The 17,387-nt window shown below is 47.0% G+C and overlaps 1 protein-coding gene across 2 annotated transcripts in view; it reads right to left on the bottom strand.

Moving 5' to 3' along the window:
• The window catches only part of NLGN2 (neuroligin 2), a 75,938-nt gene that overhangs the window by 7,478 nt on the left and 51,073 nt on the right, over positions 1 to 17,387 (bottom strand). For both annotated transcript variants that reach the window (XM_079951823.1, XM_079951824.1), the window contains 2 exons: positions 9,304 to 9,489; positions 640 to 1,429 (listed from right to left, as the gene is read on the bottom strand). In XM_079951823.1, the coding sequence (XP_079807949.1) occupies positions 640 to 1,429; positions 9,304 to 9,489 (976 nt within the window). The remainder of the gene's footprint in view (positions 1 to 639; positions 1,430 to 9,303; positions 9,490 to 17,387) is intronic.

Here is a 17,387-nt window from a genome sequence, read left to right as displayed (position 1 = left end):
CCCCAAAAAAAGGTCCGGTCCCCCACAAGGTCTGAGGGACAGTGACCGGCCCCCTGCTGAAAAAGTTTGCTGACCCCTGCTCTATGCCTTCACTTTATCTCACAATAAAAACAAAGTTCACTGTGATTTTTGCTGATGGCTGCTCTTGCGATTCGCTGCCCCCTGCAGGGGTCAGGGGACAGCTAAGCTGCCGGAGTCAAGAGGGGCTGCAGGAATTGAGAGAAGCATTGGCTGGCTTTGTGGTTTCCCCGACATTGTGATTTTTGCATAACACACATGTCCTGATTCGCAATATATTGCCAGGTTAAAAATTATGAAACCAATGTCACAATATGTGCGTCAGACAACATTTTGCATAGCCGCTCAGAGATCTGGATTATGTAAGTAAATGCTACTTTTACATCTTCACAAAACAAGGTGTGTGAGAGATGGTTATTTTTAAGTGGGAGAAAAGGAATAATAGCAGGGGGGAATCCAGTCTGCCTTAAAGCATCTTGGATTATTGTTTCTAGAAGTTAAATCAGCTTCCAAGTTTTAAAGCTGCAAAGGGCGGGACTCTGCTGATCTCACCAAGGAAGAAAAATAGCTAAGCAACCTATCTTCTCCTAGTGCATCAATCCAGTCGCACAATCGTCTCACCCCGTCTTGGCGAAGTTGGTCCAGTAGGTCATGACGACGGCGCTGAGCATGACATCGTTCTTGGAGAAGTTGCAGGGGAAGAGGTCGGTGGCGCCGATCATGGGCACCCCGAAGACGTAGGGGATCTCGTCCCCGTGGGCCGCGTCTGCCCACTCGGGGCGTGTGTCCGTCTGGCAGTGGTGGTAGAAGGTGTAGAAGTAGACGGGCGACTGGTATTCAGCGTGAAGCTTGGCGGTGGCCACGGCCGGCGCCACCCATTGGTGGTCGGTGAAGAGGGCCAGGAGGGTCTTGCGGCGCATCTCGCCGTTGTCCCGGTCCGCCCAGTCCGTGTACATGAACTTGATGGTCTCGCGAAGGATGTCCTTGCCCTCGGGATAGCCGTAGAGGTTGTCCACGAAGTTGGAGATGGTGAAGTCGAAGTAGCTGGCCGAGATGCCGTCCTCGCTCTCCATGGAGTCCTCCACGAATTTGAGGCCCTCGCCCTGGTTGACCCCGATGAGGATGTCGTAGTTGAGGAACTCGCCCTGCTGCATCAGGATCTCTGGGTCGTCCGGGACCACGTCCCCATCCACCACGGGCCCAAAAGCGATGTGGTAGCGGGCCGGCTGGATGTCCTGGTCTACAAGCTCCCGGTAGGCCTTGCGCCTCAGGCACTCTACCGTGTCGCTCGTGTCCATGTGGTCGCAGCCCACTTTGGAGGCCAGCATGCGGGTGTACTTGAGGGGCTGGTAGTTGACCGACCAGCTGGAGATGGCTGTGCCGCTCTGCGCGATGGCTTTCTGGAACAGACCTGGAAGGAAAAGAACAGTCAGTGGTCAAGAGGAGAAGGGAATGGCTGGAGAAGCCATTGGGACGTATTATTATTATTATTATTATTATTATTATTATTATTATTACAGTGGAACCTCGGTTGTCAAACGTAATCCGTTCCGGAAGACTGTTCGACTTCTGAGACGTTTGACAACCGAGGTGCAAAGTGCGCACTGCAAAGTCAATGGAGAAATGGACAAACATGCCTCTTTCTCTTTTTTGAGAAGCATCTAATATCTCTTGTTTCTTTTTCCCCTTTCTCTTTTCTGAAAAGTGTTTTGTTGAATTAGGAAGCCTCTCATCACTGCCTTACTGGCATCCCACACTACACTTTAATCAGTTTATTGATTGATTGTCCTCCCCCCGGCATATTTTTATCCCCCCCCCTTGCTATTAAATTTACAGCAGTTGGGTGTATACCCCCTAGATTACTGAAATGATATATCAGTGATTCCTGAAGAGTTTTGTGCTCTTCTCTCTTGGCTACTGAGTTTGTTTTTTTCTTTTATGGAGTAGAGAGCACACTCAAATATATAAATATAATTTCCTGCTTGGATTTTGGCTGACTGAGTGGGATACGCTTTATGGATTGTGAATTTCTATATATTTTTTAAAAACTGGTGGATTCCTGCATAATCTAATTGGGATTATTTTGCTTTGTCCTTCCTTCCTGCTGACTGAAGAGGAAAAGAAGGAAGAAGAGGACAAAAAGTAAAGAGGGAAGGGGGTAGAAGGAAAACTGGAATTGTGAGATATAGACACACACGGTGGTACCTCGAAAGTCAAATGTAATCCGTTCCAAAAGGGCGTTAGACTTCTGAAACATTTTATTTCCAAGGCATGGCTTCTGATTGGCTCTTGGAATCAGAAGAGCCAATCGGAAGCCGCTTGTCTGCTGCGCTGGATGTTTGGCTTCTGAAAAACATTCGAAAACTGGAACACTTACTTCCGGGTTTTCGACATTCAGGAGCAGAAATGTTCAGCATCAGAGACAATAAAAAACCAAGGTTTGGCTGTGTGTGTGTGTATTATACACACACACACACACACACATATGATATAATTTAAGATCAGGCATGTCCAAAGTCTGTTTCGGGGCCTAATCCGGCCCACCAGTCGGTTTAATCCGGCCCTGTTTACTTCTTGGGGTAAAAGCTGAAAAAAAGCTCAACTATGGTTGGCGCTCTGGTCGGCCCTCACACGTTCACTTCATCAAACCTGGCCCTCTTTGAAAAAAGCTTGGACACCCCTGATTTAAGATGGATCTTCGAATCCTTTCATGGAATGGAAATGGACTAAATAACAAAACGAAAAGGCATAAAATAGCGCACATCTTGACAAAGCAGAAATTAGACATCATTTGCTTACAGGAGACACATATAAAAAGACAACATAGAAAATTACTAATAAATAAAGGTCGGGGACAAGAGTTTATCTATTCTGATAAAACTAAAAAGAGAGGAGTGATGATGTATGTTAACCCCAAATGAGATCCTAAATTCACCTTTAAAGATGAAGAAGGCAGAATGATGGCTATTGAAGTGAGACTAGGTGGAGGATCAATTACTGTAGTGGGAATTTATGCCCCCAATGAACGGAAAACTGATTTTTAAAAATCTGGAAGAAAATTTGTTTGATCTGTGTGATACTAAAATAATAATGATGGGTGATTTTAACGCTGTTGTTTCCCTTGACTTAGATAGAACTGTACTGAAAATGGATTCAAAAGAAGGGAAACTTCCAAATGCCTTTTTTAAAATATGGTGTCCAATTTTGACTTACCGTATTTTTCTGTGTATAACACAAGGGTTTTTATTTTATTTTAAAACTATGCTTAAAATTTGGGCTTGTGTTATACATGGGTAGTGCTGAGGGGCGATGGGCGATTGGTTGCAGCTGCGAGCACGAGATTCTCAGTGGCGATAGGGCGGGAGATTGGTGGCGGTGTGAAGGGCTGTTGGCGATTGGCTGCCGTTGCGTCAACTGGGTGGTTGATTGGCAGCTGCCGGCGGTGATCAGGCAGTCAATTGCTGTCTTCTGTGATGCATGCAATTGTCAGCGTCGGGTGAGCAATCCTCTCCCAAAGCTCAACAACTCTTGACAATCTCCCCCCATTTTCTTAATTTTGAGTCCCCCCAAATAGGGGGCGTCTTATACATGGGGGCGTGTTATACATGGAAAAATACAGTAATTGACCTATGGTGACTTAAGCATCCATTAGAACGTCAATCTGCTTTTTTATCAAATGCAAACAATTCTTCAAGCAGAATGGACTATTTATGGACTTCAAAAGAATTAACAACCAGGGTAAAAAGGGTAGAAATTCAACCTAAGACACTATCTGATCTCAAGGCCATCTTGATGACAATAACAGGTGAGAAATGATCTTTGTTTAGGTGGAGGTTAAACGATGTGGTGTTGCAAAATGAACAAACTGTGAGTAAGGGGCAACACTCTCTACAATAATTTTTTGACCTGATTTAAGTGTAGTGTGGGATGCTAGTAAGGCAGTGATGAGAGGCCTCCTAATTCAACAAAACACTTTTCAGAAAAGAGAAAGGGGAAAAAGAAACAAGAGATATTAGATGCTCGACTGAATAAAGAAAAGGAGTTAATCGCAAAGCCAAAGGAGAAAGATGTATGTCAAGCAATTAAACTCCTGCAAGCACCATTTTCGGTGTTAGTTAATCAAGAGATTGAGATGAAAATTAAATTAATGAAATAGAAAATGTTCGAATTTGCTAATAAACCTGGTAAATGATTAGCATGGCAACTCCAAAAAGAAAGACAATCAATAATATTGTTGATGAGGATAAGCATTTAACTAGCCCAAAAGAGATAAGGAAAGCATTTGAAAAAGAAAAAGAAAAAATTCTTTATTGTACCGTTGTGAGAAGGAGAACTTTAAAAAAACGGATTCTTATTTAAGTGACTGTTGCATACCCCGGAGTATCTAAGGAAAACCAGCAAATTCTAAATACACCCATATCTTTATCGGAACTGCAAATGGCAATAAATCGAATGAAGATGGGAAAAGCACCAGGGCCAGGTGGACTTATTGCAATTTATTATAAAAAGTTTCAGGATCCACTTATAAAACCACTTAAGGACAGCATGAGCAGAATTTTGGTGATGAGTGTAGTCCCAGCCTCATGGAACGATGTATTCATTACTTTGATCCCCAAATAAGACAGCGACTTAACAAAGACCAAAAATTACAGGCCTGTTTCATTGTTGAGTGCAAACTATTTGCTACAATCTTGGCTAATAGATTGAAAAGGACATTAACTGAGGCAGTCCACAGAGAACAGGCCGGGTTTTATACCAGGCTGACAAAAGAAAGACAATATAAGAAATTGTCAGGGAACTGCCATCAGTACTGGAGGGGGAGAGCGAAAGCCAGAGGGATTTCAGAGAGCGTCCAGGGATCGGGAGGAGCAGCCCATCTTCTGGGGAAGAGAATCAGTGTAGCACCAGTGGAGAAGGGGGGCAGATGGGGGAAGTGGTGAGGCGGTCTCATGACTCCTCGCCTGGGACCAGCGGGGAGAGTAGGGGTCCTCCGTTGCCCACGCCCTCCCTGCGCAGTAGTCTTCTGCGCAGAGAGGGTAGGCGGAGACTAGGCGTCAAAGAACTTCTTTGCTGGAAGAAGTTTAAGAAACGCCCACTCACGGATTCTGCCAGCGATTGAGTCAGCCACGGGTGAGTGGCTGTCCGGACAGAATAATAATAATATAATAATAATAATTTATTATTTATACCCCGCCCATCTGGCTGGGCCTCCCCAGCCACTCTGGGTGGCTTCCATAGAAACCAAAAATACAGTAAAATATCACACGTTAAAAACTTCCCTGAACAGGGCTGCCTTAAGATGTCTTCTGAATGTCAGGTAGTTGTTTATCGCTTTGACATCTGCTGGAAGGACGTCCACAGGGCAGGCGCCACTACCGAGAAGGCCCTCTGCCTGGTTCCCTGTAGCTTTGCTTCTCGCAACGAGGGAACTGCCAGAAGGCCCTCGGACCTGGACCTCAGCGTCCGGGCAGAATGATGGGGGGGGGGGAGACGCTCCTTCAGGTCTACTGGGCCTTTGAGGCCGTTTAGGGCTTTCAAGGTCAGCACCAACACTTTGAATTGTGCTCGGAAACATACTGGGAGCCAATGTAGGTCTTTCAAGACCGGTGTTATATGGTCTCGGCAGCCGCCCCCAGTCCCCAGTCTAGCTGCCGCATTCTGGATTAGTTGTAGTTTCCGAGTCACCTTCAAAGGTAGCCCCACGTAGAGTGCATTGCAGTAGTCCAAGCGGGAGATAACCAGAGCATGCACCACTCTGGCGAGACAGTCTGCAGGCAGATAGGGTCTCAGCCTGTGTACCAGATGGAGCTGGTAGACAGCTGCCCTGGATACAGATTTGACCTGTGCCTCCATGGACAGCTGTGAGTCCAAAATGACTCCCAGGCTGCGCACCTGGTCCTTCAGGGGCACAGTTACCCCATTCAGGACCAGGGAATCCTCCACACCTGCCCACCCCCTGTCCCCCCAAAACAGTACTTCTGTCTTGTCATGATTCAACCTCAATCTGTTAGCCACCATCCATCCTCCAACCGCCTCCAGACACTCACACAGGACCTTCACCGCCTTCACTGGTTCTGATTTGAAAGAGAGGTAGAGCTGGGTGTCATCTGCATATTGATGGACACCCAGTCCAAACCCCCTGATGATCTCTCCCAGCGGCTGCATGTAGATGTTGAAAAGCATGGGGGAGAGGACAGAACCCTGAGGCACCCCACAAGTGAGAGAAAAGGTTCACTTTGGCAACCCAGCCAGGTGTTTGCACCCAGCCGGGGAGATAGGCACCTGCTTACGCACGAGCAACCCCTAGAACCATTACAGCAATCCATGAGTCCCTGCCGTTGCTTGTGCGCAGCCCCGGGGAGGCAGCACGATGAGCCAAACAGGGCCGGCTGGAGAGACAGAGCAAGAAGCCATGGTGCAAGGTCTGGTCGAGAGGAATCGAGACCTGGAGGCACATGTCGTACCCTGTCAGCGCGGCTGGAGGAGAGGCGGGCTCAGGATGCACAGGTCAGAGCCACCCCGATAGGGAGGAAGGTCCCGGGGCTGGTAAATAAGTTTGGAGGAAAGCCCCAAGACTACAATGCTTTCCGAACGGAAATTCAATACACTTTGGAATTGCAGAAAAATGACTTTGCGGATGACGGGGAGAGGGTGACTTACATTGTTGGACATCTGCAGGATGGGGCGCGCGAATGGATCAGGCCCTTGATGGCAATGGGGAATGATGCATTGAAAGATCTTAAGAAATTCTATCAGGCAATGGACGCGATGTTCTCCAGCAAGATTGAGCAAAGCGTGACACGGAGGGAGCTGATGGGGTGTAAGCAGGGGAGCCTGTCCGTCAGAAACTACTGGTCGCGTTTTGCGATGTTAGTGCACAAGCTCGGGTGGGATCTGGACTCTGAACCAGTACAAATGCGAGCAACCCCTAGAACCATTACAGAAATGTAATTAATTTAATAGAGTATCTGGAAGTAATAAATGAAAAATAGGCCGCGCTAATCTTTCTAGATGTGGAGAAAGCTTTTGATAATATTTCATGGTCATTTTTGATCAAGGTTTTAGAGAAATAGGTAATTCTTTCGTGGCAGGAATTAAAACAATCTCTACTGATCAATCTGCAAATATATTAATAAATAATATTCTTTCAGATAAGTGCCAGATGCGCAATTGTATTATGAGGCAGCTTGTTTGTGTTGGTTAAAAGAATGAATTGTATCGGACAATGCAGAAATTTTAGATTTAGAAGGTCACGATTTAAAATTCAGCTGTCATGCATGTCTTTGGCATGGAAAGGCTAAGATCTATGAGAGTTTTTTGAACCACAATCTTAGGACGTATCTATATAGAGTCTGGGAGAAATAGAAAAAAAACTGCTGAAAATAAAAACACATTTACGGTTCTCTCCCACTGAAGCAATTGCAATTAAGAGAGTTAATATGGACAGACGATGGGTGACTTACTGGGAACTGCTGGATTTTACTGGGGGGCAGGTGAAATCAATGGAAAACTTAAGGAGACAAGTTATGGATTGGTTGCAATATCACCAGATATATGAAATGTTTAAATTAGATAGGAAGAATGGATTACTCGACCAAAGCTCACAATTTGAAAAGGAATTCTTACAAAATAAGGATAAACTACTGCCTAGAATGTATTATTTTTTTATTAGAATGGGAAACAAAAGACGAGCTAGTTAAAGTTTAAATGGGACACTGGGCAATAGATATAGGAGACAATGTAGATCTTAACCTCTGGGAGAAGCTTTGGAAAAGCAACCTGAAATTTACTGCATGTAGGGACGCGGGTGGTGCTGTGGGTTAAACCACAGAGCCTAGGACTTGCCGATCAGAAGGTCGGCGGTTTGAATCCCCGCAATGACGGGGTGAGCTCCTGTTGCTCAGTCCCTGCTCCTGCCAACCTAGCAGTTCGAAAGCACACCAGTGCAAGTAGATCAATAGGTACCGCTCCGGTGGGAAGGTAAACGGCGTTTCCGTGCGCTGCTCTGGTTCGCCAGAAGCAGCTGAGTCCTGCTGGCCACATGACCCGGAAGCTGGACGCCGGCTCCCTTGGCCAATAAAGCGAGATGAGCGCCGCAACCCCAGAGTCGGCCACGACTGGACCTAATGGTCAGGGGACCCTTTACCTTTATTTATTGAAAGAGAATGATTTGAAAATGATTCATGGATGGTACCTAACTCCGAGTAGGTTGTCTAAGAATTATAAAACAGAATCAGATAAGTGCTAGAGATGCAAAGAGGCAGACGGAATATTCTTTCATATATTGTAAAAGGGTAAAAGCATATTGGGAAATAATTTATAATGAATTGAAAAAAATGTTTAAAACTCCCCCCCCCCAAAAGAGTCATTTTTCTTGGGAATAACCCAGACAGAAATTCCTACGTGTCAGAAAAGCTTATTTATGTATGCAACAACTGCAGCCTGTGTTTCGTTAGCCCCAAAATGGACAGGGAGCAAAATGCAGAACTTGCAGATTTGACACATAGAATAAGAGAGCAATAGTGCTGAGGGGTGTTTTCTTAATTTGGAGTCTCCCAAAATAGGGGGCGTCTTATACACGGAAAAATACGGTAATTTTTGACGGCTGTAAAAGTGGGGAATCGATTTGAATGGTTATAGTAAAATATGCAGGAATGTATGATACGTAAAATGAACCATGGAAGGAGAAGAAGAGAAGGCATTTGATATTTTAAAGTTTGTAAAATGTTTATTTTGAAATGTAAAATAAAATAATAATAATAATAATAATAATAATAATAATAATAATAATAATAATAGCCAGTCCCGCAAAGGCCTGTGGGAATGAAACAGTCTTTGCCTGCTGGCAGAAGGACAATCAGGAGGGAGCCTGTCTGGCTTTTCAAAGGAGGGAGTCCCAAAGTCTGGGAGGAGCCACCACCGATAAGGCCCTGCCTCATGCCCAGCTCAGCCAAAGCTGGCTGAACGGAGACTGGGGCCTAAGTCCCCCCCCAAAAAAGGTGTTCTGTGGGGCGGGACCAGATCACAGGTACTTAGGCCGGATCCTAGGCCTGTTTAGTTTGGCCACACGGGTAAATAACTATTTCAAAGGTTTATTTGAAGGCAGCCCTGTTTAGGGAAGCTTTTAACATTTGATGCATTACTGCATTTTAATATTGTGTTGGAAGCCGCCCAGAGTGGCTGGGGAAACCCAGCCAGATGGGCGGGGTATAAATAATAAATTATTTCCAACCCCCTGAAACCCTGCGAACCCGCCGCCCTAACGCCGAACGAGCCGAGCGCTACCTTCCGAGTGGTGGGATAAGATGAGGAGGTTGACGCACGAGGCCCCGGCTCCTGAACCGAAGATGGTGATCCGTTCCGGGTCGCCCCCAAAATGCCCAATGTTCTCGTTCAGCCACCGCAGGGCCTGGATCTGGTCAAGGATTCCGTAGTTTCCCTTGGCGGACTGGTCGCCGGTGCTCATGAAGCCTGCCGAGGGGAAGGGAAGAAAGGAAAAAAGCCGTGTCAGGAGGAGGAAGAAGAGGACGAGGGTCTAGGGGGAAAGGCGCGATTTAGTGCAGGCCAATCCACCTACCGGATTTTTCGCTCTATAGGACGCACTTTTCCCCCTCCAAAAATTAAGGGGAAATGTGTGTGCGTCTTATGGAGCGAATGCAGGCTCCTTGGCTTCAGCGATAGCAACGCGAAGCCTCCAAAACGCAGAGGGAGCGCTCCCTCCGCGCTCCGGAGGCTTTGCGTTGCTTTCGCTGAAGCCTGGAGAGCGAGAGGGGTCGGTGCGCTCCGACCCCTCTTGCTCTCCCGTCTTCAGCAGAGAGGGAGAGCTGCGCAGCGTCCCTTCAGCCAAGCGGGAGGAGAAATAGAAGGGGCTCCGTTTCTCCTGCCGCTTTGCTGAAGGGGCGCTGAGCAGAGAGGGGGAGATTTTTTTTTTCTTGTTCTCCCCCTATAAAACAAGGTGCATCCTGTGGTCCGGTGCGTCCTGTAGAGCGGAAAATACGGTAAATTTAGGCTGCATACGTCTTAAAACACACCCGGGTCATTGCTTTTTCTCAATCCGGATCAAGGCTGGTTTGGGAGAAACAAGGTGTGTGCACAGTAAAAGGTAAAGGTACCCCTGCCCGTATGGGCCAGTCGTGTCCGACTCTAGGGTTGTGCGCCCATCTCACTTAAGAGGCCGGGGGCCAGCGCTGTCCGCAGACACTTCCGGGTCACGTGGCCAGCGTGACGAAGCTGCTCTGGCGAGCCGGCACCAGCGCAGCACACGGAAACGCCGTTTACCTTCCCGCTATAAAGCGGTACCTATTTATCTACTTGCACTTAAGGGTGCTTTCGAACTGCTAGGTGGGCAGGAGCTGGGACCGAACCACGGGAGCGCACCCCGCCACGGGGATTCGAACCGCCGACCATGCGATCAGCAAGCCCTAGGCACTGAGGTTTTACCCACAGTGCCACCCGTGTCCCTGTGTGCACAGACACATATACATATTTCTTTTGATAATAATAATCATCTTATAATATTTGTATTATTTATATTCCGCCCATCCGGCTGGGTTGCCCCGGCCACTCTGGTAACTCTGATTTCCGGGGGAAACCACACACACACACACACACACACACACACAAAAAAAAAAACATACACACACACACACACCTTTTGATGCCTCAGATCCCTACTTAAAAAAAAAGAAACAGATTCAAATTCCCTCAACTTTCTAAGCATCTGAGTAGGCTTGTCTTTAATAATAATAATAATAATTGTTAAGTTGTGGGTGAACATATCAGACGACACAGCGATTCTTCAGACAGCTCTTGTTTATTCACAGGCCAGAACAGAACTGAACTGAAGGGTTCAGCCAGCCTGCTTATATAGAGCTCCACTACAACGCAACTGTAACAACTTTCTGTTACTATCCAATCACTGAACGTCACTTTCAATTCCTTATTTGCATATGCGGACCTGAGTGAAAACTATCTACATTATCCCCCTGCTGGCCCAGGGTGAGAACTTCAATACATATTAATAATAATAATAATAATAATAATAATAATAATAATAATAATAATTTATTACTTTTACCCCACCCATCTGGCTGCATTGCCCATCCACTCTGAGCAACTTCCAACAGAACGTAACATGTTTTTATTTTATTTTTTCAAAAATTATTTAATGGTTTTCACAAAATTATAAACAGACAAACAAATAAACAAACAAACATAAATCATAACCTTATAAAAATTACACTTCTTAACATTGTTAAGTGACTTCCTCGCTTCCCCTTAGTTGGATTTCATTGCATATCCTTTTAACGGTTTTCCAAATCAAAGTTCTTATAGACTTAACTGAATCACTTATCATCATTCTAACTTTTCAATTCAGGATTAAACATATTAATTCAACACTTAACTTATATGAAATCCTAAGCCGATCTAGTACTTGCAAGCTATTTCCAGTTAGTTTAACTTAACATATTTAACTAAATAGTCATTAAATTTCGTCCATTCTTCCTGATATTCCTCCTCTTTCTGGTCGCGGACTCTTCCGGTCAGGTCGGCTAGCTCTGAAAAATCCATCATCTTCATCTGCCATTCTTCTACAGTTGGTAGTTCTTGCGTTTTCCACTTCTTAGCTAGTAAAATTCGAGCAGCAGTTGTGGCATGCAAAAATAATTGAACATCTTTCTCGGGCAATTCCAGACCTGTTATTCCAAGAAGAAAGGCCTCTGGTTTCTTTCTAAATGTATATTTCGACATTTTTTTCAATTCATTCTAAATCTTTCCCCAGAAGTCTTTCACCTTGGGGCAGGTCCACCACATGTGGTGAAAAGTTCCTTCATGTTTTTAGCATGTTTTTAGCGGGCTTGATCTCTTGCTCACTGCCACACTAAGCGATTGGGTTCTTAAAAATGCGGAAAGCGGGAATCACAAGATCCCACAGCAGCACCAATTCTTTTTTATATATATAGTCATTTCTTTCTTTTTTTCTTTATTAAAGATTTTCTTGTTTTACAGAAGTATGTGTAATGTCTCTCGTATTTTTTCCGTGTAACATTTTTACAAATCAGTTTCATTTGTTGAGACATGGGGGGGGGGTAGATGGGGGGGTCGGGTGCGATGTTTCTATTTTGCATAATGTATGTAGGGTTTGGTGTCAGCATTGCTCGTGCAGGTTTTCTGCTGTTCATTTGTGTTTCTTTGGTGGTGAGAGAGGTTGGGCTTGGCCTATGGTGTGGTTGTTTGTTTGTGGTTGGCTGTGGTGATCTTTGTTGTCATGTGTGAGTGGGGTGGGGTGTGTGTTTTGGATCAGGTTAGCCATATTGATTTGTATGCTGTTGGTGGGTTTTTGTCATTGTCTTGTTGGGCTGTGTGTGTGATAAAGGGGAGCCATACTGGGGTGAAGGTGTCTTCTTCTATTTGTCCCTGTGTCAGTTTCAGTTTATTGGTTAATTTTTCTAGTAGGGCTGTTTCCCATACTATTTGGTACCATTGTTGTTGTTTTTTAGTCGTTTAGTCGTGTCCGCCTCTTTGTGACCCCCTGGACCAGAGCACGCCAGGCTCTCCTGTCTTCCACTGCCTCCCGCAGTTGGGTCAGACTCATGTTTGTAGCTTTGAGAACACTGTCCCACCATCTCGTCCTCCGTCATCCCCTTCTCCTTGCGCCCTCCATCTTTCCCAACATCAGGGTCTTGTCCAGGGAGTCTTCTCTTCTCATGAGGTGGCCAAAGTCTTGGAGCCTCAGCTTCAGGATCTGTCCTTCCAGTGAGCACTCAGGGCTGATTTCCTTCAGAATGGATACGTTTGATCTTCTTGCAGTCCATGGGACTCTCAAGAGTCTTCTCCAGTAATTCAGAAGCATCAATTCTTCGGCGAATTGGTCCATGCTTACTCCTGACAGGTCTCTCGTGTCTGGCTATGATGCTTCTGAAAGTAGGTGGGTTATGAGTTCTTTGTGGTGTAAATGGGCATTGTTGTCTTGGAAGATGTTTAGTAGGGCCAATTCTGGGGTGATGTCTAATACTTGCTTAGTTATTTTACACATTTCTCGTATGGCTGTTGTCCAGAATAGTTGGATTTTGGGGCACTCCCACCACATATGGAGGTATGTGCCTGTGGAGGTGCACCCTCTCCAGCATTTTGGTGAGGTTCCTGGGCGTATTAGTAGCAGTGCCAATTCTGCCAATCAAAGCAGCTGCGTTTGGCAAAGCGACTTTGCAGGTAAAGTGGTCCCAAGTTGGTAAACATCCTCCAGCCCATCCTGGTTCCCCCTCTGGATGTGGAACGGATTCCTTCAGGAGGTAATGGACTCCACTTCGCAGCGGGGTTGGACTAGATGACCCCTGGGTCCCTTCCAATTCTATGATTTTATGATTCCATGCTTCAAGTCCAACGGGTTCCCCCCCGCCAAAAAACCCCCAATATCTGGCAGGCACCAGGTTGCAGCAGAGGAGAGGCTGCTCCTGACAATAATAATAATAATAATAATAATAATAATAATAATAATAATAATAATAAATTTTATTTATACCCCACCCTCCCCAGCCAGAGCCGGGCTCAGGGCGGCTAACACCAATAAAATAAAATCACAGTAAAAACATAATAGGGGGGGAAGAGAGGGAGGAAAACAAACCAATTTAAAATACAGGTTAAAATGCAGTCTCATTTTAAAACAGCTGATAAATCAAAACCATAAGGGGAGGCAAACGTAAGGGTCCAAACCAAAGGCCAGGAGGAACAGCTCCGTCTTGCAGGCCCTGTGGAAAGATGTCAAGTCCCGCAGGGCCCTGGTCTCTTGGGACAGAGCGTTCCACCACATCGGGGCCAGTACTGAAAAGGCCCTGGCCCTAGTTGAGACCAATCTAACCTTCTTGAGGCTCGGGACCACCAAAGTGTTGTCATTTGTGGACCTTAAGGTCCTCCATGGGACATACCAGGAGAGGCGGTCCCGTAGGTACGAGGGTCCTAGGTCTTAACTTCCTCCCATTCCCGATTCAACACACAACACATAGGGAAGCTCAGCAAAGCGATTGATCGGAAAAGGCCTTTCTTTCTTTCTGCCTCTGCTCAAGGCTCCCGTCCGCACGGCCACATCTCCTTTAAAATTAATCATCGCTCCATCCCGGGGGCGCCCGCTTTTTTCCCTTTTTTTGCTGGAGATAACGAGGCCTCGCCGTTAATTATTAAAAGCTTTTTAATGAAATATTAATTTCGACTGCGCCTGGGTAAATTTCACACCCGCAGGGGGAGCGGAGGCGAGAGGAAGGGGCCGTGACGGGGCTTGAACCGCAGATCGGGCAGGCGAGGCTGAGCCTCAGAAGAGGGGTCCACGCTTCAGGTCAGAACCTCACCCACCCCCCAGCACCCAGAGGCCCACGTTACGCAGTGCCTGTGTGTGCATCTTCCCCTTTGCAGAAGGGACATCGTAGCTGAGTCGATAGGGCACCTGGTCCCGGGTTCAAATCCCTCATGCCTTCTCCAGGCAGGTCTGAGCTAGATGGAGCCAGAGTCTGTATCCACTTCCTATCATCGGCAAAACCGTCTGTCTCAAGAGACAATGGAGTGCGCTTCCGGGGTGAAGCCAAACCGCTGCATCAGCAGCCCCAAAGTGACCTCTTTGGGGCGCAAGACTAGGCAGTGTGTGTGGAGGTCGTGGGCTTCCCAGACGACAAGACCCCCCTCTCAAACTCGCAGGTGTGGCCCAAATGAAACCAGAGTAAGATGCTTGGCACAAGTTCAACCACCTTAGGGACTCCATTCCAGATTTGTAGGTCCATATAATTAAAGCTCTGGTTTTCCCAGTAGTGATGTATGGAAGTGAGAGCTGGACCATAAAGAAAGCTGATGGCCGAAGAATGGATGCTTTTGAATTCTGGTGCTGGAGGAGACTCTTGAGAGTCCCATGGACTGCAAGAAGATCCAACCTCTCCATTCTGAAGGAAACCAGCCCTGAGTGCTCACTGGAAGGACAGATCCTGAAGCTGAGGCTCCAAGACTTTGGCCACCTCATGAGAAGAGAAGACTCCCTGGAAAAGACCCTGATGTTGGGAGAGATGGAGGGCAGAAGGAGAAGGGGACGACAGAGGACGAGATGGTGGGACAGTGATCTCGAAGCTACCAAACTGCGGGAGGCAGTGGAAGACAGGAGGGCCCAGCGTGCTCTGGTCCAGGGGGTCACAAAGAGTCGGACACGACTAAACGACGAAACAACAACAACAAATAGTGTTTCCTCCTGACCCTTTTCTTCTCCCGAAGATGTCCCGCAGGGCAGCGGAGTTTGAGGATGAGAGTTTTCCTTCTCTGAGATGGGCAAGCCCGTCTGCCCCTCACTTCCCTCTACAGCAGCAGTTCTCAACCTGTGGGTCCCCAGATGTTGTTGGACTACAACTCCCATCACCCCTGAGCTGTGGCCTTGCTAGCTAGGGGTGATGGGAGTTGTAGTTCAACAACATCTGGGGACCCATGAGTTGAGAAAGGCTGCTCTACAGCAAATGCAGAAACTGCCTTCATCATCATCATCATCATTTTATTATCTACAGTGGTACCTCGGGTTAAGAACTTAATTCGTTCCGGAGGTCCGTTCTTAACCTGAAACTGTTCTTAACCTGAAGCACCACTTTAGCTAATGGGGCCTCCCGCTGCTGCCGCTCCACCGGAGCACAGTTTCTATTCTCATCCTGAAGCAAAGTTCTTAACCTGAAGCACTATTTCTGGGTTAGCGGAGTCTGTAACCTGAAGCGTATGTAACCTGAAGCGTATGTAACCCGAGGTACCACTGTATACCCTGCCCATCTGGCTGGGTTTCCCCAGCCACCCTGGGCGGCTTCCAACACAATATTAAAAACACAATAAAAGATCAAACATTAAAAATGTCCCTAAACAGGGCTGCCTTCAGATGTCTTCTAAAAGTCAGATGGTTGTTTATTTCCTTGACATCTGCTGGGATGGCATTCCACAGGGCGGGCGCCACCACTGAGAAGGCCCTCTGCCTGGTTCCCCCTAACTTCATTTCTCGCAGGGAGTGAACTGCCAGAAGGCCCTCGGAGCTGGACCTCAGTGTCCAGGCTGGACAATGGAGGTGGAGACGCTCCTTCAGATCTACTGGGCTGAGGCCATTTAGGGCTTTCAAGGTCAGCACCGACACTTTGAATTGTGCTCGGAAACGTACTGGGAGCCAATGTGGGTCTTTCAGGACCATTGGACCCACTCCTAGTCTCGTCCGCTACATCTGCCAGAGTCTGTCCACACAGGCAGAGGAAGACCCTAACTCACTGAGGGTTTGAGACCCATCGGCTCTCCTCGCCTGGTTCAGCCGGCCAGTCGAAGCCGTTCCCAGGGTGTGGCCCCTGTCGCACGCTGACAGCTTCTAGGAGCCACAAGTGAGAGCCGAGTGCAGGCATGGGGCCAAAAGGTGGACAAACTACCCCAGAAGGAGCACAATATGTTCCCCCGTCCAGTAACACTCCAGCTTGCTACATTCCTATTTATTGCAGCCATTCCTTCAGAGCAAAGAAGACTAGAATCTTGCGTTATTTTAAGGGAATTTGGGCATAGCTCAGGGAGTAGCGCTGCCTTGCATCCAGAAGGTCCCAGGTCCAGGTCCTCAGAATATCACCTGCCGCAAACCCTGGAGGGTCGCTGCTGCCAGCCAGTGGGAACAATATTGAGGTTGATGGACCCCAAAGGTCTGATTCGGCAGCTTCCTATGTCCCTAACGGCTCTCCTGTGCACATAATGCTCATCCAAACGTACAAGCAGAAATCACGGAATTGCCATGTTGGAAGGGACCCTGAGGGTCATCCATTCCAATCCCCTGCAATGCAGGAATCTTTAGCTCAACATGGGATTCGAACCCACAACCCTGGGATCAAGATTCTACCAACTGAGCTGTCACAGCGATTTTAAGTCCAGGGCAAAGGTGCATCACGGCTTGGCTATCCATGAGGGTCAATTCGGAGCAGAAACAAATATGTGTTAACAAAACACCTTGCTATACTTTTTGGCACATGGGCAGGGAACAGATTGGCCGCACTAGGAACTGTGTACAGAACTGTTCCGAGATCAGAACAGGAGGCCAGATTTTTCTCTCGCCGCGCACGACTTCCAGAACGCAACACCGGTTTTCATTTCTCCGATTTTTCAAAATACGTCCGTCGCAGGAGAGGCAGAAACCAAGACGCCCAAAGGCTTTCCCACACATCTTCCCACCGCCTCTGCGCCCGGCCTGCTGTGCCTGGTGTATTTATTTCATTTGATTTCAGTTAAAGATTATACACTGCTTGCTTGTTAAAAGCAACAAGCTCAAACCAGTTTACAAAAGAAGAAGAAGAGAGAAAACGACAAAATTACCAGCACGGAAATAGCCCACAACAACAACA

This window comes from Podarcis cretensis (assembly GCF_951804945.1).
Source record: "Podarcis cretensis genome assembly, chromosome: 13".
Classification (NCBI taxonomy): Eukaryota; Metazoa; Chordata; class Lepidosauria; order Squamata; family Lacertidae; genus Podarcis; species Podarcis cretensis.
Note: the sequence above shows the minus strand (reverse complement) of the source record. Positions and strands in the feature narration are given on the sequence as shown.